This window comes from Kwoniella botswanensis, chromosome 1 (genome assembly GCF_036426115.1).
Source record: "Kwoniella botswanensis chromosome 1, complete sequence".
In the NCBI taxonomy this organism is placed as follows: domain Eukaryota; kingdom Fungi; phylum Basidiomycota; class Tremellomycetes; order Tremellales; family Cryptococcaceae; genus Kwoniella; species Kwoniella botswanensis.
Genome location: NC_088599.1, coordinates 5,314,637 through 5,339,414, shown reverse-complemented (window position 1 = coordinate 5,339,414; position 24,778 = coordinate 5,314,637). Strand labels below are relative to the sequence as shown.

The 24,778-nt window shown below is 44.6% G+C and overlaps 5 protein-coding genes across 5 annotated transcripts; 2 read left to right on the top strand and 3 right to left on the bottom strand.

The window, feature by feature from the left end:
* Positions 1-426: 426 nt before the first annotated feature.
* L199_002024 (uncharacterized protein) lies at positions 427-10,530 on the bottom strand (the record flags this gene model as incomplete). The annotated part of the gene is made up of 31 exons (XM_064887774.1): positions 427-481; positions 546-863; positions 935-1,075; positions 1,144-1,957; positions 2,012-2,477; positions 2,544-2,747; positions 2,813-3,096; positions 3,160-3,390; positions 3,443-3,599; positions 3,653-3,864; positions 3,916-3,991; positions 4,045-4,179; positions 4,235-4,315; positions 4,378-4,450; positions 4,517-4,732; positions 4,788-4,882; positions 4,996-5,302; positions 5,367-5,555; positions 5,615-5,690; positions 5,744-6,197; positions 6,259-6,477; positions 6,572-6,914; positions 6,981-7,273; positions 7,337-7,542; positions 7,602-7,848; positions 7,912-8,050; positions 8,105-8,430; positions 8,491-8,757; positions 8,815-9,963; positions 10,046-10,192; positions 10,252-10,530. 31 exons carry the CDS (start codon positions 10,528-10,530, stop codon positions 427-429), a joined length of 8,199 nt encoding a protein of 2,732 aa, XP_064743846.1.
* A 558-nt stretch (positions 10,531-11,088) lies between these two features.
* On the top strand, positions 11,089-12,558 carry L199_002023 (uncharacterized protein; the record flags this gene model as incomplete). Its single annotated transcript, XM_064887773.1, has 6 exons — positions 11,089-11,162; positions 11,231-11,395; positions 11,458-11,612; positions 11,697-11,733; positions 11,800-12,241; positions 12,430-12,558. 6 exons carry the CDS (start codon positions 11,089-11,091, stop codon positions 12,556-12,558), a joined length of 1,002 nt encoding a protein of 333 aa, XP_064743845.1.
* Positions 12,559-13,099: 541 nt separating this feature from the next.
* Positions 13,100-17,706, bottom strand: L199_002022 (5'-3' exoribonuclease 2; the record flags this gene model as incomplete). The annotated part of the gene is made up of 12 exons (XM_064887772.1): positions 13,100-13,350; positions 13,482-13,712; positions 13,809-14,148; positions 14,266-14,581; positions 14,718-14,921; positions 15,039-15,921; positions 15,985-16,374; positions 16,479-16,832; positions 16,915-17,097; positions 17,184-17,333; positions 17,467-17,635; positions 17,704-17,706. 12 exons carry the CDS (start codon positions 17,704-17,706, stop codon positions 13,100-13,102), a joined length of 3,474 nt encoding a protein of 1,157 aa, XP_064743844.1.
* Positions 17,707-18,091: 385 nt separating this feature from the next.
* On the bottom strand, positions 18,092-19,676 carry L199_002021 (proteasome subunit beta type-5; the record flags this gene model as incomplete). Its single annotated transcript, XM_064887771.1, has 7 exons — positions 18,092-18,207; positions 18,305-18,443; positions 18,543-18,674; positions 18,806-18,932; positions 19,068-19,152; positions 19,247-19,400; positions 19,506-19,676. 7 exons carry the CDS (start codon positions 19,674-19,676, stop codon positions 18,092-18,094), a joined length of 924 nt encoding a protein of 307 aa, XP_064743843.1.
* Positions 19,677-20,069: 393 nt separating this feature from the next.
* On the top strand, positions 20,070-20,753 carry L199_002020 (uncharacterized protein; the record flags this gene model as incomplete). Its single annotated transcript, XM_064887770.1, has 4 exons — positions 20,070-20,116; positions 20,179-20,209; positions 20,278-20,367; positions 20,484-20,753. 4 exons carry the CDS (start codon positions 20,070-20,072, stop codon positions 20,751-20,753), a joined length of 438 nt encoding a protein of 145 aa, XP_064743842.1.
* Positions 20,754-24,778: the final 4,025 nt, after the last annotated feature.

Below are 24,778 nucleotides of genomic sequence, written 5' to 3'. Positions count from 1 at the left end.
TATCCGATGATCAATGATAATGACACTTTTCTCGATAAGAGTCGAAGTATGCTGCTCTCTGCATGAGCATCTGCCCACGAGAATAAGTGCTGAGAGATTTTCAACGGCATCTAGATGACTGAATTGTAGCCCATGTGTGATTCATTCTAATCGAAATTATCAAAATTATAAGAGGTTTTCATGTGACATCAGACCAATGGTCATATTCTAGAAGAGACTATAGAAAAAGTCGCTAGGAGTGGAAAGTAGATCAAAATGAATGAAAAGATTATATGTTGTAGGTTGTATAATGAAATGCAGGGTATGATTGATTTCTAATGATATGATCGAGATCATTGAAAAGGGAAAAAAGTAATAGCAAAAGATGATTTAAAGACAGAATAGAAAAAGGATGTGTAATAATATCTCGATCTATATGAGGAACTATCAAATGGTAAATCCCTCAATGAGTCCAGCTACCCACTTGGCCATCATCGACAATCTACTCGTTTCCAAATCACAGGTCAGCTACAACTTGAAAACATCTCACTACCAAGATCACTCACCTATCAGATTTGACCTGTACGAAATTCAAATCGTTCAACCCCCTCATTCCCACATCCTCTAACACCTGTTCTCTAGCTCCGTTATTGGTCGTCAAACTGGGACTCGATGAGATACTACTAGCGTAGATCTTACCATGTCCATGATGTTGATGATGTAATGACGTCGAACTGTCGGCAGTAGGTAATCCAGATAAAGAAGGTAATGAATAACTAGGATCGGATAAGGCTCGTTCGAGTATTATCGAAGTTGAGTTTAAGATTGATAAGTTGGACGTGGTAGTTAAGGTTGTAATGATTCTTGGTATTAGGATGTCATATCTACATGTATGGATGATGTTAGCCTTTCCAACCCAGTAAAGATATGGCTCATACGAAATAATGACACTCACGCCATGGCTACCACCTCTGGCACTTCGGCACTGGCATCCGCAAGTAATCTATACAAGACCGCTTTCTCAACATCCGATCCACCCGATCCATTCAGTAGCGCCACTACCAAGCTGATCAACAATAACGCAGTAGAATTATCCCTGACACAAACAAGAAAAACCAAAATCAGCTGAATCTCTTGTTTGTTCCTATAGTGAAATCGACTCACGGTATGGATAACATATCAAATACCGCTACATTCGATAAGTCCAATGTGGTATCATCGATATCCAATCCAGCAGCTTGGAAGACCCTCTTGACGTCTTCACCTCCTGATCCTGGTCCGGATCCTGATGCGACGGAGGTAGAGAGTAAAGCGATGAAATACGCTATACTTCCGGAGGAGACTAGTAATTCATCTTCCCCATTTGGTCTGGCTGGTTCAGCCGACAGTCTAAGCAACTCCATCAGAGATTCGATGGTCATCTTCTTTGTCGATGGATGTCTGATTCCTTTATATATTATCGCGACTAAAGCGAACGTCAGATCAGTGTCGAAAGATACGCCGGATATCTGATCCAATTTCTTCGCTTGGTCTGTTATACCCCTTCTAGTATCCAATATAAAATCCATCAAATCTTTTCCACGTAAGATATAATGAGGTGTGGTAGTTTCGCTGACGGCCTTCAAAGAAGAACTCATAAGTTCCAAAGCTGGTGCGAAGAGCGGTATGTAGCCTAATTGGAGGATCGATACCGCCAACCAGAATAGACTTGCGGCGTACCGACTATCAGGTAAGAGACCTTTGATGATTCTGCTTAGACATCGGAGCATGCTGATTAATAGGACACTATCACCTTCTTGGAAATGAGACAGAGTAGTGCTCATGGCCACCAGGATCTGGTAGACTAGATCGTCATCGACTTCGTCAGATGCGAGATAGCCCAGTACGGTAAAAGCTTGAGGTTGAGTAGCTGGATTATGCTGGAAGCATGTTGCTGCTACTAAACCCATCCATCTAGCTCGCCAAGCATTGGCACAATCTATGAATCGCGTCAGCATGGCATAATTAGAACCTTGATAGAAAGGGAGCTTACCGATTGATATGGCACCTGCAGCTAGAACTTCACCCAAGAATCTAGATACTTCCTCTACTCGTTCGAGCAATTGCAAGTCCGTTTCATCCTTCATCGGTAATCCGGATAATTCGATACTTCCCTGCCCTTGCGTCAAACCAAATGCCGCCATGATCCGAGGTTGTTGTATACGTTTCAACAGAAGCTGTAGTGTCGAAGCGTCCATATCGCCCGAAGTAGGGTTAGAAGCCAAGGATTGGATAACATTGACCAACAGGCCGTAGATTGTCTGACGCATCAAGACGGGACCGGCACCGAGGAGTAAGGTGATTATGTGGAAAATTTCAGGTAAGAAGAGTTGAGTATCAAGAGACGAAGACGGATTGAAGCCTAGAATGAGGGTGATTCGGGATAATGAGCAAATCTCGGGCCACGCTGCGTTTTCGGTTATATGTGCAGACGGTTTGAGGTATGTTTGAGCAAGTGTCTTTTTAGGCGTAAGATCAGCCTCCATTCAATGAAAGGATTAGGATTGAGTTCAACAATGACATACCTTTCGTAGCTTAGCGATCACTTTACCTCTTACAGCCGTCGAAGAAACCGATACCAGTATATCTCCGATGCATTCTGCCTTATCACTGCCGATCCCAGCGTTCACAGCAGAATGAATCAATTCGACAACGACGATATCCGTCAAGCTCTCATGGGAAGTGGTGAGAATAGCCCAAACTTGTTCTTGGATAGCCAGATGAAGACGCTGTGATGGTCCGGATCAGTCGACGTCTCCTAATCAGAGCGTAGATCACAAAATTGGCAACTCACTCTTCTCTCGGTTACTGTAATTCCGATCAGAGCCCTTACAACTTCTCTGACTTGCCTGATACTTTCCAGTCCATCTTCTTTAGTAGGTCTACTGAATTGATCAAGGTTGACCAGCCATGGCCCAACGTAATGCAGACAAGCGGTTTTCAGCGGAGTATCAGCTTTACCGAAACCAAGCGTCCATTCTTTGAGGAATTCTAATGTCAGGTGAGGAACAGAAGCAGCTAGGGCTTTTGATAAAGTGCCGACGAAAGCTAGAGAATTGTTTGGGATCGATAGTCCAGCTGATAGACGAGAAAACAATTGGGTTAGCAACATTGCGGAGGCAGGAAGGATGATTCGCTTACCTGATACCTTTAGAACACGAGATGCCAAATCATACTTGAAGAACTGACATAGCTCGTTCAGGAGGATATAAGCACCCATACGGAGCGTACTGTCACTCGACGAGAGATTGAGCAGAGCGACATTGAGCAAGGTTGCGGGGACATCACTTGGTCTGAGGGCTCTTTCGCTATTTGGTCCATCACGTAGTCTTGCCCTAGCTGCTCGGATGATTTGTGCCATCTCATTACGTCCTGTATCTATCATCAGCTAGTACATATCGCCAACGAGACTGAAGTAGCTTACGTCTAGAGACAAAGATCAAAGTGTCACCCTGACCATATTTAATGACCAGATGATCAGATGGAACACCACTTCCAACGGTGATATCGTCAATATCTTGTAATCTGACCACATCAATGACGTATGACCTGATTCCTGAGAGGAGTTCCTGCTTCTTCCACTGCACCGACGACATCAGCCAATACTCCAATACTTCGGATCAAGACAACTGACTGATGCAATTTGTAGAGAATCATGACCCAGTTTCACAACTACAGGCACTTGCATCTCGTGATCCGCCACACAGAGTAGATTCGTAAACACATGATCCGCTTCATATGCCAGAGCCATCGTGTATTCAGGTAGAGCGAGACTAGTGAAAGGGATTGAATCGGCAAGCTCAGATGGACTGCTGCACGCGATAACGTTCTTGCCGATGGCAAGACCTTCAAGCATTGTCAGCTAGACTGTGGACCACGGCGCGAAATCCAGCTTACTGATAGTGAGGAGCTCCGATACAAGTCTTCTGATTCGTTTCTTAGCATATGAATTTGGGTTATAAATTGCCAAAGTCTGCGAAGGCAAGTCAGCTGTTGCCAAAGATCAGAAGCGTTCAACTATCTTACGTGTATGCTAGGTAGGACGCCAGGCGGAAACATCTGTATCGATCTCTTGAGCCATGGTAGAGGAAGTTCGTTGGCGGGAGAGAAGTCGGTAAGATCAATGACGATATCAAAGAAATCGGTGACTTTGTCGAGGATCTAATAGTATGCCATCAGTCGTCATGTATTATCGATTCCTTGGACATCAACTCACCGAGAAGACGTGATAAGCTAGCACATCGTATTCGACCAGAGCCACTCGAGAAACGATGAAATAGAAAATACGACGTCCGTTCTGTTGCAAGCGTTAGCTGATTACGCATGAACATAAACCGATGACTCTAAGCTACTACTCACTTGACTCGCTGGACCTTCGTAGAATGCATCAGCTACACTATCAGTATTTCTACCGGAATTGTGCCGCATGAATCTTTTTTTGATCAAATTTGCCCAAATTAGCCAAGTCAAGTATCGCATCTTGAGTGATCAGACTTACTCCTCATACACCTGAGATTTGGCAGATGCACTCAGACCATTAGTCGTAGGTGGTGGTCCAGTCTTATCCATGATTTTCTGTAGATTGTCCAAAGCACCTCTTCCGTCAAACTCGGTTCTAGCAGATTTGGTAGTGGCAGCAGCATGTCTATAGTGTTTGGGCATATTGGATAGGGAAGTTTCGATCCTCCCTTTATGCTTGAAGACGAATCGGTGACTACACATTCCATCAAGTTAGCTTGTTTGAAATTCATCACGATTGTGAAGCTCACATGATAGCATCATCACCATCAAGATCTTGATATTTCTCTGCATCATCTGCAAAGGCTTTCGTAGCAAGTTGGACGTCGATCGTCTTGGGTCGAATCTGGTCAAGACGGTCAGCCTATGAACTAGATTTCTTCTGTACGTTGAAATAGTGTTATACCAATCACAGCGATCTGAGACCATCTTCACTATCTCAGGATCGTAGAAACTCACAGCAATATCGCTCAAAAACTTGGTGACCTGTCTGATATTATCTGACAAGAAGTTATTTAACACTTTCATATGTGGTTCCTTGAACACCACGTTATTTGCCAGATTCTGAATCACCTTGGTGATAAGCAATAACGCCCTTCGAGTTTCTCTCGTATCGGGATTGACATCGAGATCGATTGATTCGGGAGAGACGATAGCTGGACAGAAGAATCGCAGAAAGATAAACGATCCTACGGCTGAATGTCTGGAGTCGGGGAAGCGATCATCGACTAGCTCCCAGATATGGTGACATAACGCTCGGAACATCCTATAGTACCGTAAGTGATGAGCATAGTGCTGTTCATCGTGGTGAGACAGTAGAGGCAGCTTACAAAGGTACTCTTGGAGTAGAAGAGCATATGAGATCTAATAATGCTTGACACATCAACCGTAGGTGATCGGCATTCTTATCAATATCTTCTGTGCCAGAGGCTTTGCTAGGATCCAGTTCGAAAGAACATTCTGCGGGTTTTTCGATAAGTGATAAGACGAGTGGCTGAAGGGTTGCTCGAACGTAATTGCTATCGTCGATAGCGTCAGCACAAAAGCCTTTCTCAGATCACTTGTATTTCTCACTTACTATCCATATGTCTTGGCAAAGATAGTCAACATCCTCATTGTGATTGAATTAGCTCTAAATAATTCAGATTCATGATCTACCCAAGTATAGTTAGCATTATGGAAAAATAACAAGGCTGTTGGCACATACTGGTCAAAGCCACTTCTCGTTCGATAAGGGCTCTCATCAATCCCAATAGCGCTCCTTTACCCTCAAAGACTCTAAACAGTAAAGTCGACAGTTCATCCACCTCATTACCAGATTGGGGACAGACATCCACCATCGCGAGGGCTATCGCAAGATTAGGTCCAGCCAACAAGTCTAGGTAATTCTTGGTCGAAGTGGACATTCGATTGCCTGATAATCCACCGAATCTCGTTCCTTGCTGTAAAGTATAGGTGATCAATTGCATGAATGCTGTTCGAAGTACTGGATCTTCATGATATCCCAATGATAAGCAATGTTTTAATCCCACATCGACATTCGCCGAGAGGAGGTTGGATAATGCTAGTATTGCTAATGTGGGCGTATCGTTTGGTCTATTCTCCTTCGAAGTGTTGTTAGCATTACCATGTAACGACGACGTATAACCGACTGATTCAGCCTATAAACCACCATGAAAGCTGTCAGCTGCTTGTTCTCACCACGGTATATTTGTAGCTCACCTCCTCAAAGCTTGATCGCTCGAGAACTTTGACAAGATGTAAATAATTCTTGTAGAATAATCTGGACTTCAATACACCTTGGGAATGATCGGTTTCTTCAGCTGGACTCTTGAGGACCAGTCCTTCTGTTAAGGGTACCATAGCTCTGAGACAAGCGTGATCCAATTCACGTTGGGCTTTACTGGTAGTTTCTGCTCCAGATACGTAGACGTCATTGTCCTATCAAGACCAAATCATCAGTACGAAATCCTTGTGTATACTATCATTCGTGTACATTATCGCATATGTATCTTCATCGATTACGACAACTCACCCGCATAGACTCCAGGGACCATTCACTCATCCAATCCAAGAATGCGTTTCTGAATCTTGCACCATTCGACAAGGAGACATTATCAGGTTTCCTAAGCGATGTTTCCACCAAATGACAGAATTTTGATTTCAGTCTCAGGGCACTATCGCCTTTTCCTAATCGATGTATGTACTGAGCTAGCAGGTAGAATAGTTCTCCGAGATCTACTTGGACGGTAGGCACATCGTCATTCGGACCCATACGATCGATCATCAATCTCAAGACGGACACTGCCTGCTCGGCGAAGATGGTGAATGGTTCCGAAATATTCACTCCTGCTGGGCCTATCGCGTGGGACAATAGCCTACAAATGTTCAGACACACGGTCAGTATGGTCTCGCTCTTGATGCGGAGGTGCGGAAAAGCTCACTTGATCATGGGTCCAACAATCATTCGACATCCATTCGTGGGTAGCTCAGACCCTAGAGCATTCTTCACAGTCTCTCTGACATTCACCGAACTGCTGATTAGGAGGTCCACACATTGCTTGATAAACGCTTCGACAGGGACATGTGGGTCAGGAATGGATTGATCGTATGCAGGGGGTAGGACTCCTTTTCCAATGATATCGCATAGACTTGGCGGTGGTTTAGTTTCGTAATTTGCGACGCTGCAGCATGCGCAAAGCCATGCAATGAGATTTTGCCATTCTTTGGATTCCTCCTATAATCATCGATACTTATCAGCCTGTTCTTGTCTGTGTATATTTCCGAGTGATCGGCTTACCTCATCTAGACCATCAATATCAGCGGTCAGACCTCTCCTTCTGACATCTCTTGAAGACATCGTCGTATCGGCTTCAGCAGCGATAACCTTGGCTGTCAATTTCTGAGCGACAGCAGCCAAACCGACCCATAGTCCTATAGTGAATGGCGTGGAGATAGCTAAAGGTCGGAGCGTACGTCTGATCTGTCTTTGCTGCTGCTGACGACCTGTAAATAGTGCTTGAAGTCAGTAAAGACAAACCAAAATCCGGATGTCGAGTACTTACCTATAGATACAGGGAGCGCCGCCAAAGCTTCGAAAGCATTCGCTCGTTTATCCGGCACGAGACCACTTGAAGCCGAAGTCAATTGACCCATGGAAGACATATGCGCCATTCTTGTCAATTTGCCAAAGACAGATAACATCGGTAACGTAAGTGATATCTGCTCATTATCTGGTCCTGCGCATGTCGTGAATCCAGCGACAGAAACGACCATAGCGGCTGGCTGGGCCATCGAAGAAGGGAATAACACCTTAGACTAAATCGATTAGCTCAGGTCATGACGTTCAACTGATATCGGATGAGTTTTACTTACCGCAGCATCCTCTTCGGCTAGACGTAGGATAACGGTACTGGTTTCTCTCAGGGCTGTCATGGCAGTCGCTACTTCGTCGGAATCAGCACTGTGGAAAGCGAACAATGTCTGTCTGCCCATATCAAGCAGGATTTGCCATCTATAATCTTTTTTTTTAGCACATCAAACTGCGATGCCATGTACTGTAACTCACAAAGCTCCTCCAGCACTGGTAGCCAACGCCTCTAGTTCTTTATCTGCCACGACCTTTCTCCGCAGTTCATCAATCAGAACACAAGCTGTTCTCGAAGCGACAGGAGTGAGAAGATCCGGACTAGGGATGACAGTCAAGGACGATAGGGCCAACAGGAACTGATGTAAACTATCGCTCGATGATGAAGATTGGTCAGGGGTGCATCCGGTGAATGCGAACTCTGGATCGATGGAGTAGAGAGTAAGGATCTCTGTGATTAGATCGGTCTGGCCGGAGGGTGAATCTGGAGCAGCACGTCGACGTAGTGATAGGGATTGAGCGTATGCCTATATCATCATATATTCTTAGCGGTAACAGAGAATCCGTGGGATGATCAGCGAACATACCTTAAGGATAGCACGTAACGAAGGTGCGAGCGTTTTTCGCAAGTTCGATAAAGGTGAGAACCAAGGTAATCTCTGATCCTCTACAGCTATCACTACGCAAGCTCTGACGGCCACGATCTTATTCGCCTCGATCGAGCTAGTCAGCAATTTTGGGAACAGGGTGGTGCTGATTAATTCGGGATCCGATTTATATAGCGAGACAAGACCTTCGACAATAACATTTTTATCGAGCACCTCGGACGAGTTAGAAGACCCGAATAAAGCATGCTGGGAGTATGTCAGCAAAACAAAACACAACAATCTTAGAGTGATATGTTGGCTCACCTTCGCGTCACTTTGTATATCATGTACCAGACTTCTTATTCCACTATCTTCATGTTTTGGCGATAGAGCCATAGCTGCTTTTATCATGTTCACATAAACCATTGCGCAGGTCTCCATACTTTTACTAGAATGTAATCCTTTTCTAACTCTATCGATGAAAGCCGCTTGGACGGCATTGGACGATCTACCAGCTACTTCACTAGTAACCAATCGAGCGAACAAATCCGGAAGTAAAACCAATAACATACCCAATAAAGGGTAGAATGACCTAGTCCTTCTGGCATTTGATGATGTAAATCCTGAATCTGACAATGACCACAGTGCGTCGAATAGATTTTCAACTCCTTCCATCTTTCTGCTGGATGTGATAAATGATTCATATTCCATCGGATGGACTTCTATCCAGTTCCATATACCTTTTCTAAGAGAATTTGATATTGCAGTCTGAGCAGGCCTTTTCACATGAATGAAAGTTGACGAAACCTCTTGTATTGTCTGCGATAATCTGTTTCTATTCAGATTTGACCATTCCAATAGCTTGATGTCAGTCACATCCGGTGATTCTTCAATCGTCGTTTGTAGATATCCAATCTTATTCTTTATACGTGATAGTACTAGATTCCAATTTGAGGCTGATATGTAGAATATTACTCTTGATGTATACTTCGTCATCTGCGTTATGGTTGCAATGGGAGTTGAACATGATGCAGACAGCAGTTTAGGTTTGATAGGTTGTGTTTGCGTTGTACTGGATGAAGAAGGATAGGAATGTTGTTGAATGAATCTCGTACCCAATGTATAGGTGGTATAAGTCGATGAGATCGATCGAGTGGAAGACGTCGTTGAGCTGGTTCCTAGTCCCTTTGAATCTTTTGTAGGTGCAGGACTTGATCTTTCATGTATGCCAGAGTCCAATGTGACCAATCTGGTGTATATCAACAATACACCCAGCATGTATCTAGCTAAGACTTCTTCGAACGGATATGGATCAGGCCAACAGCGAGGTAGATCTCCTTGAAGTGAAGGTGAAGAAGCTGCTGCATGAGCTTGCCATGAGGTTGATATACATAGGTTGAGGATGTGAAGGAGATATAGCTGGGAATGAAGGGTATCTAGGGAGGTTTCGGCGAGGGACGATGGGCTCGTGAACTGGAGGGTATAGTTCAATGAATTAGTAATATACCACCAGCATTTGAGCGGAATACATTTCATTATCGATAATATATCTTACCTTAGACAACGTTTCTAGAGCTCCCATCAGACTATGCACTATCAGCGATACCCTAGATCTTGATAATTGCAATAAAGACCCAATCGTGGCTTGGACACCAGGATCCACCTCCATTATCGCCAACCGTATTCCAGAATTACATGGTAGCTTGTAACAATATCATCATCAGTTTATCTCGTTTCCTGCTTGAGGCCACTTCCACTCACCTTGTTCACTATCCTCCCTACTAGGGAATTTATGGCCTTCTGTTCTGGACTATTGTTCTCGGGTCTCATTATACTACTAGTATCATTGATAGAGCTCGTATCGTATGTTGAAGCCTGATACTGAGATTGACCTTGATTGACGCTCTCCTTTCCACTATTCAGCTGAGATTGGGTTTGATTCTGAGTCTGACTCGAGGAGGTATTGGTCGATCGGAATAGACCTGAAGGAGAACTGAATGAATGATGAGGTGATCCACTTCCATTACGTCGCACAGGCATCTTGAGTATCTATATCTCGCTGTTGTTTTCGGAGTCGGCTTAGGTGATCCGATGCGGTAGAGGGTGACTAGGTACTGAAGTGGGCAGTGGGAGGGGTTATATCATCTGTATGACATCTAGGTACAACATGGGAGACAGAGGAAAGAGGGATGAGCTGGTGATCGAAAAGGGTAATAGGTGGTCGGTCGTTGTCAGAGGATGGAGAGTGGTTTTACACGAATGAGCTTTGACCCTCTGTTGCTATCTCGCTATCTTGCTGTTGTCGAGGTACGATCCTCTCCTGCTCTGTGATGAACAAACGAACAATGGGATATCTCCAGCTGATCTGATCTTTCCCGTTACGCGTCAGGGCATCGTCATATGAAACTCGTTCTACTCACGGACCTGATTCAGATGGTTGATGGACACGCTCGGACCCCCATCTGCATCTCGGTCATCGCCGCCATCCAAGCGAGTCAGGTCCTAAGTTGCTCGCAATGCAATGTTCACAAGTAAAGGAAAACATCCGATATTATCTGGTATGTTGCAACTCATTCGCTGGAATCATCACCAACCATCATGGCTCCTTCCCGAGGTGAGGGTGACGTGCCATCACCGCTGGATCTGTCCTACCCTTCGAAATTGGTACAAACGTGAGCTTATCCCCATATTCCAAACCTCACCGATAACACCCCATTGACGATCCTGGTGTGCCATGTAGCCTTGACCCTCATACAGGTCCAGTGAATGTGGTAAAGTACAACCACGGTGCGAAATATGTATTATCGGGATCATCAGATAGGAGTATTCGACTATGGAACCCGTCGTTGGGTAAGGAGATCAAATGTTATAACGGGCATGCTCAGGAGGTATTAGCTTTGGATATGTAAGCGGGTTAAAATCCTGTGTACCAGTATCAGATACATGGCTAACACAGGCTGCATGCAGTACCCACGACAATGCGAAATTCGCTTCGTCCGGTGGGGATCGAGCTGTATTCCTATGGGATGTACCTACAGGATCAGTTATAAGGAGAATGCAAGGTCATTTTGGTAAGATTAATGCAGTGGGCTTTAGTCCTGATTCACAGGTCTTGGCGAGTGGTAAGTGCATTCTTCGTATTTACAAATAACCGTGATTTATTTGTTGGTGTGAGTTGATGGCTGACATGACTGATACGGAAATAGCTGGATTCGACGCTAAAGTCATGTTATGGGATATGAGGTATGTGCTCATCTATGCATCCGACTTTTTTGATATCTTGAAGCTGACAATTCACTCATATCACAGAGCATCCTCTCGTGACCCCCTTCAAACACTCAAAGAAGCATCCTCGACCGTCTCTTCCCTTATCCTCCCATCCTCTCCTCAAATAATCGCATCATCGCATGACGGTTTCCTGCGAACATACGATCTTCGATTCGGTCTATTAACCGAAGATCTAATCGGCCAGCCAATCTCATCTATCAAATTATCCAACTCAAATCCCGAAGAAAGCATATTAATTTCTACCACCCCGATAGGATCGTCTGGAGAAGCAAAGGGGGAGATGAAAGAAGAAGATAAACCGAAATTACGTATATTTGATAGGAAAGATGGATCATGTTTGCAAACCTTCAGTGGACACGATACGGGTGGGTTAGCTAGGTGGGCAATGGGTTGGGGGTATGGAGAAAGTACGGTGTTGGCTGGGGATAGACAGGGAAGGATCTGGGGTTGGAACGTTCTGGATGTGAGTGATTCGAGGATTTTCGTTGTTTCTATACTATCATGGATAGAAGAATAAGGAAGGAAAGGAAGAAAGGAATCATTGGAATACGGTCTACAAAAGGAATGACAGTGATCCATTCGATAGATCAATCGCAATGGATGTACAAAGTGTCTCAATAAATAGAGCTGACTTGATTGTTCGACAACTAGGCCAAATCACTTGCTTTGCACCCGAAACAAATCCACAAGAAACAAATCACCTGCCTAGAGATAAATCCAAGAGGTAAAGAGATGATCACATCTTCATTAGACGGTACTATCAAAGTATGGCACAAATAATGGATCAAGATACAAGATACACCGTTCACTCCCAAAAAGCGAAAGAATGGAATCAATCGTAGCTGTCCATCGTCAACAATCAATAATCAAGATATCCGATGGTCTGGTGTATGAACAGGTCCGATCGATCAGTCAATAAGATTTTTCGAATATAGAGCAATCATCAGCTCATGATACTAAAAATTGATTCAAGCCAATCGACAGATGAGGAAGAAATAGAGTACTGGTGTCGATCACGATGTTGTAAATCTCGACATGCGGATTGACCGTCGATATAGATATACAGAGATACAAACCAACTACCCAGCTTATACCGTACACAATTTTTTTACTATTGGGCTTTTATCAATAAGATCAGAAACATATCAATGCATAAAAATTTTGAAAGATCTGAATTTGCAGATGACGATGAACAAGATACAAAGATTTTTTTTCTTTCTTCGTCTATTGCCTTTTACTTTGCTTCTCCCCCTTTCTTCCAACTCTCACTATACACATCCGCAATTTCGACAATCCCTTCGAACAGACTTTGACACGATATTTAATACCGTCTACCACCTCTTCCTCCCCCTCCTGCATTTCCATTCCTAGGTTGATAAGCTGAATTCCCACCTCCATAGGGGTTATAACCTCCTCTTCCTGCACCCGTGCCACCTCCTGCTCCTCCATAACCACCATACCCTCCTTGAGGTGGTGGTGCTCCGTAAGCTGGTCTGGGAGGTGCGCCATAGGGATTAGGTGGTGGAGCAGCATATGGGTTGGGATTACGTGCTGGTGGTGGGTTGTATGCGCCTATACGTCATAAGTCAAGGATCAGTGCCAAATACTACAACAATCACCGAGAATTCGATTCCAACGGAATAGTATAATGAAGGATATATGTATATGACGCTGAGTGCAGGATGAGTGAGATCTTCACTCACTATAAGCTGATCCACCTCCATATCCTCCATATCCTCCCTGACCCGGTGCAGAGTACGCACTACCCGCGGGTGCACCTCCATAACCTCCATAACCGCCTCCATATCCACCATAAGGTGCAGGTGCAGGTGGAGGAGCGTTGTATCCACCATACCCTCCTCCACCTCCTCCATACGAAGGTCGAGGTGGATTATAAGCATTTCCGGGTGGAGCATAACCTCCACCATATCCACCTGAAGAAGGGGCAGCACCATGACGTGCCAAGTCATTCTGATTCGGAGCAGGATACCCATTTGTCGATCTAGGTTGGGGAGTCTGATGGAATCCACCTCTACCCATTCCAGGTCCACCAGTCCTGTTATCTCCTCCACTTTGTCTTGGTCCTCTCCGATGCCCTCCTCCACCACCTCCTCCGCGTCGTACCCAGTCTTTATCGCTCTCGTTCAACCTTGACGGACCAGGCTTGTACTGTGGTAAGATGACTGATCGATGGGGATGAGCCTGTTTAGGGAAGTAGTATCGAACAGAGATAGAATTGTTATTGGTCAAATCGGGGCATTCTTCTATTTCTGGTATGGGAGATTCAAATGTCGAGTAAGGGATGTAGTTCGGTACAGCTAAGATAGACCCGGTGGCTCCTTCGGACTGTTTGGGGTTGAGAGGGACGGGCTGAGCGTAAAGAAGAGTCAGCACTGTAGCATTCTCATATGGGAGGACGCCATCAACAGTTTGTAATCATCTCTCGTCATATTCCCAATCATAAAGAAGCAATGTTGGACAACTCACCATGTGGACATCCCTGAACTTCAACCCATACATTTCCGAGCACACCTCGCTCAACCCATATTCCTGCTGATTCGACACAAACATAATATTGTCTCCCCACCTGTTCCTAATCCTTTCTTCTGGCTTCAAGTCCTTCTCCTTGCTTTCTAACGCAGCGAGTAATCGATCTTGGTCGATGAACGGTAAGAGGGCAACACCTTGCCATGCCATCTTCTTACCATTCATGTCGATCTCGAAATCTTCGGGATAGAAATCTAAGATTGGGGAATCTTCGTTTATCATTAATTCTTGTAGAGGTTCAGGTAAATGTATTCGACTGTGATATCAGAAAGGTGATATATTAGCTTACGCCATATTGAAGTGATACAGTGTATGCTGGATTGCAATAGATGTTGTTGTGGTACCATTGCACCATGATGAGGATGTCGAGACTGAAAGGAAACCAGACTCACCTCGCAGCAGGGAACACACCCAACAGCTGAGCAAAAGGTTTGAACGGTTCGCTGATCTCAAATTCAATCTTGAGTTTACCGATATCTTTGAAATCTTGAGCGAAGGGTGCATAGTGATATGGATAGAACCAATCCCATGCGGGTACACCTTGGTAATAGTATTCCAGGACCCAACATAATCCTTCCATGTATGATTTCGTTATCCTAAGTGAGGCGTCATATCAGCTAATAATTCGATGCATAACGATTGGTGACACCTGAATGCGAAGGGAGACCAAGGTATAACCATCGAGGAATGAGAATGGAGAAGACCCAACTTACTGCTGTATGAACTCAGTGTCCGATAATGAAACCCCAAACTTCTTCTCGTAGTACCTTTCTCTATATCCAGGCTCCCAAAGTTTCACATCATCCTCATATCCATCAACCGTACCATCGGGATTGACCTTGAGTTTCTTCTTGGGGATAGGTTGATCAGCTTCGGGATTAGGTGGAGCGTCATCGTCATCATCCAACGAGCTACTTGATGACTCGTCATCCTCTGCTGCTTCGTCATCATCATCATTCTCGTCCGCTTTGGTCCTCTTCCTCTTATTTGGCCTACTAGGCGATTCATCCGCTCCTTCGTCCAATTCAATCGTCTCATCACCTATCGGAGCTTCACCTTCATCTTCATCAGTTACCAAAGCGGGCTGCACGATCTCCTCATCTACACCTTCATCTTCACCTTGTTCTTCCAGTATCTCCTTAGCTTCATCTTTGGGTAACTGTTCCTTCTCCTCATCTTCGGTATTCTCCACCGTGACAGTTTCAGGTTCGTTATCACCACCTAGCAATTCAGCTTTGAGAGCTTCAGCCGCACTCAGATTGGCCATCCGTATAGCTCTTCTATTTTTCACGATATCGGAGTTGGACGCAGTATTCGACATAGCTTTCTTGACTGCGTCTGATTGTTTCTTGTCCGCTTCTTCCTTCGGTACGAGATCAAACGCGGGTCTAGTAGGTAACGAAGGGTGAAGAGGACCTCCACGGGCTGTAAGAGCAGGTTGGACAGCTACGTATTCTTGTCCATTCAATTGCATTGTTCCTTTGGGCGGAGAATCGAATCGAGTATGCTGGCCTCCTCCATTGCCCTTAGCCTCATTCTGCCGACGATGGTCATCTATTCGTCTTCGCTTGGAATGATGTTCTTGTCGTTCCTCATCTACAAAGATGACAAACGAGATCAGCTATGTCTCTCAAATTCATCAAAGAAACGCCAGCTTACCTTCCTTCCTCTTCTGGAAGATTTCATCTTCATTTTTAGCCAATCCCTCTAAGATGACCTGTGCACGATCCAAATTGACCTTTCCATGATTCGTCAAGTACCCTCCCATCCTGGGTAACTCCGCTCTCCAAATCTTGAGTAATACATCGATAGCACCTTCACGGATCTCCAAACTTGGTAGATGAGGTAAGAAATCGTTTCCAACGAAGAAAATCATGAAAATCCAATCATCGATCGCTAATTCGTGGTCGAAAGGGAATGGGACACCGGGTACATTGAGTTCGACAGCTAAATATTCTCGTAGACATGAGACGTCAAGGAAGATGAATGGTTTGGGGTCGACGGGTTTGGCTACTTCCACTACATTTGGATCTTTTGCTTTTTTCTCGCCTAGAAACGTGATGAAATATACATGTTAGCTGGATACATCGATATCTTTGGCTTGTGATCGTTGCAGAGATAGGACTCAGTCGCTTGTGAAAGATTCAGCTCACCAATACAATTAGCGGTCAAATGACCTGTCTGTCCACAATTCTTACAAGGCTGAGGTCCCTTATTCCCCTGAGCGAAAACATCTTCTCTCAAAACTCTGAAGTGAGGTTCATGAGTAGCTAACGAAAGCATGATCAGATCCGCATCTAGACCATATATGACGTGTGATGTATTGGGGTCCCAAGTCGAATGAGATCTTTGTCGTCTTATCCAGTCCATGATCTTATGTTCACCTTCTCCGGGTACACTTGAATCTGACAAGATGACTTTGAGGTTCTTCCATCCTGGGTCGGTGGAGAGTTTATGAGAAACCCAGTATTTTAAGGAGATTGATAGTAGGTCCATAAACGGGGTTCCTACGAATTTCACCGACGACTGTCAGCATGCTGAGTACAAAGAAGATACAGAATCGTAGATGTAAAATGGCACAACACTCACCTGGCGTAATAGCGTTGGTATCCCAATGTTTCTGATTCTGTGTTTCCTCCGAGACGGTATGTCCCATAGCTTCAAACATCTTTATCGCTTCTCTTTTCTCCTCAGCCTTGTCCGCCGCTTCTTGAGCAGCTCTGAAACGCCTCGAACGCTGTTGATTCATCTTTGCTCTTGGTGCAACACCATCTATATACACACCGATGGTCAGCTGAGTAAAAAAGATATGACTCATACATGGGCAGCTGAATGAGAAAGTCAGACGTCATACTCACCAATGGCCATCATCAATACCTTCCTTGGTCTAGTCATATTCACAACCCTTTCGGTATATTTGAAGATCTCGACCATCATCTCAGCTTCGGTCTCTGGTGCAGGTTTACCTTCGGGGTGAGTACATGGATGGACGATACCGTTCATATCGACTAGACATGCCCGAACACAACGTCAGTCTCATCGACCATTAATCATCATTTCCGCTCCAAACTCTCAACAAGAGCCAGGTAACGGTGAGATTGGATTCAAACCTGTAGTAATGAGCGGAGAACATAGACTTACGATACAGGTTATCCACCTCGAACCCGTTCGGATTCGGTCCATCATACTGAACAGGTATCTCTTCAATCTCCCCATCCTGCGTCCTAACTTTCTTGGGCGTATCTTCGATTACCCGATTGACGATTTTAGGGTATTTCTTAGATAACCATCTGAATAATGCTGGAACACCCTATGTACATATACGGTTATCAGCATGATGTATTTGAAGTTGACATGCCGATGGAGATTTCGACATACCATTTTGGTAGATCAACCGGCGATCACTGTTCTTCTGCTATGATATCCCAAGAACTTCAGAATATCTTTACTCTCAGCCGCTTCTCCCAAATCTGCTCTTCTTGATAAGGCGATGAGGTGAGAACGACGACTATATACTTGATATGTGTATCAAGGTAGGGAATATGAACGATCGTAACGATGCTTGCTCTTGCTACGAGTAAATCTCGATGCTGTCCGTACAAGCAGACGCTCAGAGTGGCAATCCGTAATTACAAAAATAAACCTTGTAGTAATCGGCAATCGCCGCTAATCCCGTTCATGTTGTGGCAAGTGCCAATGATATGACTGATCTACTGTTTACATTCATGCTTCATCTCATTCATGTACATAAATGGTGACCTATGATCTATGGTTCAACAGCCATTGGAGAAGCAGCAGCTGCAGCTGCAGCGGTTTGCGATTCCCTCTCAGCCTTCTTCTTACCCTCGTACTCGTACCACAACTCATTGACATCGTAGTTGCCTATATACGATCACCAAGATAAGTCAGCATGTTCAACGATAAGCTTCTGTGAACATGAGGATTCTAGATTGGATTACCACAAGAATGAGATGCTTACCGATGAAGTCCCAGCCATCTTGCTTGACATGATACAAATTACATGTGTTACCTGAATAAGCATCCCGATGACCAGCAGCGATGATCGACCTTCTACCTAATTCTTGGGCTTCCTCATCTGTCAAATCCCATCGGTAACCCTATGATATACATCAATATCAGCTGGATCCCGACCACTGAGATTCTGGTTCACTGGGTTTCCAGCAGCTGAGGATATGGTAGGGAGCAGAGCAACTTACTTGATCAAGTACACCATAGGCGAAAGTACTACCTGAACCGACAGAGAACAAATCTCCTTTTAACCTTTGTCCATCGTCATCTACATAGAAGATACATGGCCCGGTTTTGTCCCATCCACAGACCATAGTTCCCTAGGTAAGTCAACGAGTTAGTCCTGCTAACCTCCAGACAACAAAATAACAGAGAGCAGGAACGTGTAGGATTGAATTGATGATCTCTCTTGAGAAGTGGCTGAATCACACAAGTATTAGGATCAACTTACCATACTCAGTCCCATACCCTTGTACTGATACACAATGTTCGACAATATCTTTGAAGCTGCCGCTACCGAGATTCTCTCCTTGTTTCGTAATTCGTATAATCGACATTGCATACCGAGGTATGTTTCCCTATAATCATTAAAAGTTGTCAGTAATTATACCACACATATTGTAAACGAGAGTGTAAGGGGTCATGACATCTGCCAATTAACCACTCGTTGGTAATCTCTGAAGAAAGCTTGAATCTAACACTTTGACACTCACCAGTATTGACAATCAGCAGCACCACCAGCCATAGTACCAAGTAAGAATTTGTTAATCTCGATTACTTTCTTCACCGTCCCAGAGGCTATCGAAGAGGTCAAATATCACCCATTATCAGCTTTGACCTCATGTTGAATGATACATAAAGCTCTAGCCATCTAGGGAACGGGATCACTCACCAACATAACTTCCAGCAGTTGCTCTCGAATCTACAGCCACTATAACACCACCTTGAAATTTGAACGCCAAAGTGGTCGTACCGTGTGCTATTTTTATCTTGGCTTCGGGGTTGGAGGACATGTTATCTGTGTGCATATCAAGAAACGATGTTGGCTATACGTGACTCATGTGATTAGCGTTTGTCAATGATGTAACACATTAGTCTCCTATGGCAAAGGCTTGAGGGTGATTATTGAAGTGGGAAACAATCACACGCACATCAGATACTCTGGGGACACTCATTCCTTGCACACCACCCGTTCTAGACAAGTTGCCAAATCCAGCCATACTACCCCATGAAGCAGCATCGGTACGTTCGAATTCATCGTCCTCTTCTAATCGGGATTGATGGGGTGCAGCGGGTTGTAGCTGAGTTAAGACTGAGTTCATGTTGAATGCCTGTATCTCCAGCTGAGCTATCTGATAGAGTAAGTGTGATGATGTTATACGTAGTGTTTAGTAAGTCTACCTAAACAATGCAATGAATGATGTTCTGACAGGCCGCGAAAGCGACAACGAAGATGATGATGAGCACCGCGTCGGTGAGGTGGGACCAGTAAGCGGTAGATACCTTAAATATGCTACCCATCTACCACTACTACTCTCCATGACCTCCACTCGGGATCACCAGTGACCGTCATCGATAAACTCGACATTCCTTGCACCATATTCATCCATCCTCGTACTGAGTGAGACTCATCAGGTGTATCGATACACCGCACAACGGGTCAACGACAACAACATAAAACAGCAAAATCAGGGAGAGAAGTAGACTCATCCAAAATGACAAGATCAGGTTTACAGCAGGATGTGATAAACCTTTACAGACAGTGAGTATCCTGCAAGCCTTGGGTCGACCGACTATGCTAATGGTAGGACTCCTGTGTGTCAGGGGAGTACGAAATGCCATGTCAAAGACACCTGTAAGACCTGGCTTTAGTCGTGAGGCTCGACATAATTATACAGCTGATTCTCGTCTATGCGACCGTAGGAGTCGAGACCGAATTTTCTGCTACATCTACGTTACAATTTCCGTCACCCGCAATTAAGGCAGAGGGACTATACAGCTATAGAGCATCAGGTCGGTTATCTACCCATTCATCATATTCACAATCATCTCAAGTACCTACTTCAAGTACTATGTGATATCAACCCATCTCTCGCCATAGCTGATCATCTCGATTTTCCATTATGCAGCTCCGTAAAATGTCTCGTACCCTCGAAATGCTTTCCGAACCCTCCACTCAGCGCATATCAATCTCACCAGAATGGCAGCAATGGTGGGACGATGAGGTACGCAGGTCGAGATCACGCCCTTCATCATCTGCCGGATCAGCAAGTAGGACCGGGTTAGAGCAGGCGCCAGGTGGCGGAGTCAAAGCGAAAGAACAAGTATTGAAGAAGGAACAGAGCGGAAGGGATAGGGATCAGTGGGGCGGGAAGTTACCTGGACATGGAGGTACATGAGAATGGTGTGAGAATTGTACGGTATACTAATGAATCAGCACAAAGTGCGCGTGTGTGTATCAACTCCTCTTTTTCTTGTCGGGTTGATATGTGACAATTAATTGTGCACTTGTCATACTGTTTGACAGATCAGAAAATTAGCTTTCATACATCTCTTTCCGTTCTGAGTGTCTCTTCTGCTTCATCGATATATAAACGGATATCCATCTTATTCTGTTCAGACCGATAATAATTATGGTCGACTCATCTTATCCTCCCGATGCATTCGCTGGGAAGAGTTCTGCTGGTGCACCAGTCTAAACACCATGAACCCTGACAAAGGTTGAATCACAAGATCATACAGTGCAGTGCATGATAGGTAGATCCATACAACATGTAATTCTCGGAGCCCTTTATCTACATACGACAAATTCCTAACTGACAATCATGTAGTAGTAGACTATTCTCAATAGATATACAACCCTTTATCTCTCCTACAAACGTCTCCCGAAGGATCTTATTAATTCCTTCATACGCGCCATCCCCGTACGCAGCCCTTTCAATTGATGTATACAGGGTCAATGCACTCTATGGACCTTGTTCATGAGCCACACAGCCTCAGCAGTGTCTATGCAATCCGTTCATTCAATCACTGAATCCTCCATATGATGTATATCCCACTGCCAGACCCAGATCCGATCAACAAATGCAGAGGACGGCAGGCGGGTGGCAGCTGATATCCTATGAGGCGCTTTCGAGATCGTGAAAGGTTTTGCGAAGTACTTGGGAGCGATTTCAGCAACGTGATTGTTGGCATCTCTACATAGTCTGACATAGAAGATTTACAAACAATAAAAGTATACAATGTTATACTCGGATACTTGACTTTCTCCATTTCCAATTGGCGATGTATTCCATCAATCGCTTCGATTGCTAGGCGAAGCCTTGAACCTTCGTCCAAACACGATGCGGCTTGACTCTCTGGCCTTGACCAAGCGATCGATTCTATTGTGAAAATCATCCTTGACCGGTGAACCGAAACTAAAGTGGCATAACTTCCTGGGTATGAGATCGTGCAGTCGGTGTAGAGGTCAGTTCCGAAGAAAGTCGAGAGTCCCGAGAGTGCGTGTTGGACCGAGAGGAGACATCTATCGTTATCTGGCTCGGCGATACTTTGGCATACAGGCAGATATTGATCGATGGCCAGCCATTCGAGGGATTGTCCGGGTAATGCTAGACGGGACGGGGCTACTGGCAAAGAGGAGTCTTGCACAAAATGGAGACCAGCGGAGCAGCGTATCGTAAGAGATTTGAGGTTCAGGAACCTTTTCCAATCGATGAGCCCTAGAATCCTGTTCGATGTCATGGGATCTTCGGCATCATTGTCAAGGTCGATGCACAACGTTACTAAGTCAGGCGCAAATCGGTGAATGATCTGTCTCGATGCTTCATCCATGTCGAAAATCTTGAGGCTTTCGAGTTGGAAGAGACCCTCGGTGTCAACCTCCTCGCAAATCTCCAATACGCATTCGCTAAAGAATTGAGGACGTAATACAAGACTGGTGATCACGATGCCACCCGATCTTGCCTTGTCCAGTAAGCTGGCTCGGATTCTATCTTTCGCAACTGGTATCGTTGAGGAAGTTCAGTCAGACATGTCGATTGCGATGCATTGCTTATATATCCAGGATTTGAGGGTCTTCATGGAAGTCCTGGGAATGTCCAGGGGGTGTGCCATCTCCCATGTGATGTCATACGGAAGCCTTTCGTGAAAGGTGCACCAATGTCGACCGTTCTCGGAGTTTCCGAAGAGCACAGAAAGGACTTTGTCCGCAATCGTCCAGACTCGTGATGAAGTTGAGGAAGAGACATAACCTCGTACCGACCTTGCATTGGGGAATGGACCAAAGTATCGAACCCATTTAGTTGGCGAGGTACACGATGCATATCGACCAAGGTCGATGACCCGTACAGCGTTCACGTAAATTGACCTTCGGGACTTTATGAAGCAGAGTAAGACATAAGAACTTCTCATCAGAGAATGGAACTTATCAATCATACTCACCTTGTTCCTGCATCGTATGATACTCTGGTCGTACTCCTTGTAGGGGAAAATTCTATACAGCTTCTCGACAGCACCTTGAAAGTGAACCTTGCTAGTCGTTAGAAGTGTGTTTACATCCTTGTTGGGGAGGTAAAGCAGGATCTCTGTTCGAATATTGGGGATCGACCAAACCATATTGTGGAGTTCAGTAAGTCTGTTGGGAGCGAAATCTGAAGTGAAGGTGATGGTGGCCATTATGGAAAGTATTTGTTTCTTTGGCTGGTAGGACCTAGGGTCTAGTAGCTAAGGTTCAGCCTCCCGTCTATGAAGTAGCGGAAGATAGAAGAAGACAGATAATGTCACCTGGTTGATATTCTGCTGAGCTGACGTGAGCTGATGAGCCAGAGTCGAGCGGAGGAGTGACTGATATGGAAATGTGAAGCTGCTAGTGGGAGCGATCCCGCTTCTATGGCTGTCGGGTGAATGGGGTATCGATGAGTAAGGATGAGGTAGAGAAGCCCTGAGTCGTTTGTAGGTGTAAGGAAACACAGCTGGGAAAGATGGATCCATAAAGCATTAATTAGTAAAGGATGATGCAGTCTGTTATCTGATGCGGATCGACCTGACCTCATGAACACGAAAGTGGCGAATTGGTATCTCACAAGATACCGTATGCAGCTTTCACTGGTTTTTCAAACTTCACATATCAAATCTATCTCCTGCTTTGGTGAAGTGTCACTATATTATGGCTAAATTAGCGTGATCCGCTTGATACTCAACCTTAACGCTTATTCCTGATTCCTGAGGCAGTAAGAAAAATTTTCGACTTGAGTTGACGGCACCGCATTCACAACACTGTACTAAAAAAGAATATGACACCCATCCTGAAGGATCCTTTCAATACATAGGTCCATTCAGTTTTCGATATACCATCCAGAAAATAGGACTCAATCTGAGGAAGGGGATGAGAAGATAGAAACAGCTGTGATTCGAAGTGTAGGATCGTCAAAAGATGAATTCCTCGGTATCAAATCGTTTGACGATATTCCAATACGACCTTTCAATAAAATTCTAGAACATTGTCAAAGGTTGAATAGGAATGATCGACAACTGTTACCCGAAGCTCTAACTTTGGTACATGGTGATCAAAATCTTCCTGAATTGCTCAACCTTGTAGCTGAGAAGGATCAGATTTGTGACAATAGTTTCGGACAAGGACGGGTACGATGGTACCCATGTGACTGTGGAAGAGTTCGCACACAGGTTAGCTTGGGATAGATTTAAGAAATTGGAACATCTGAAAATGTCTTTTCGACGGGATATTCCTCTGAACAATGTCAATATGAGCACCCATCAACTGCGAATGAAGATGATGGACCATCAGCTACACTTGAAGTGAAGCGAGAACGACCTTTTCTCTCACCTAAATTCAAGATGATTGAAATCCAATTGATATACCCTAGTCATATCGGCAAACTCACTCCAAATCAGATGCAGCACGAAATCGACTGCATTACGAATGTAGCTAGCTTTTACCGTTCTATAGTCAATTCCACTAGGAGGATCCACCTCAAACGTACTGCTTGTGTGTTTGAGCCAGTACAAATGGAACGATGTGTCTCACGAGACGGAGATGATTTCAACGTTAAGAGATCATTCCGATTTGGCCAAATGTTGAGGGAGGTCTTTGCAACAGAACATTCTGTAAAATAAGTAGCCCATTGGGCCAGACGTGGTTGCCTCAAACATGTACAGTATGCTATATATAGCGGTAATTTTGCCAGCTTTAGCTGAATTTGTTTTATTGCACGATCATGAATACCATACAAGTGATCATAAACTATTTCAAGGCCACATCCAGATTGTTTTAGTAACTTTTCTTCGACAAATTATGATTGATTCATCAACTTTTCGCAATCAGCTGTTGTTTCGTAAATATTTTGCATCCCAGATGATTTATGTATACACAAAAACGGAATATGGTGCTGATCGAGGAAGCATG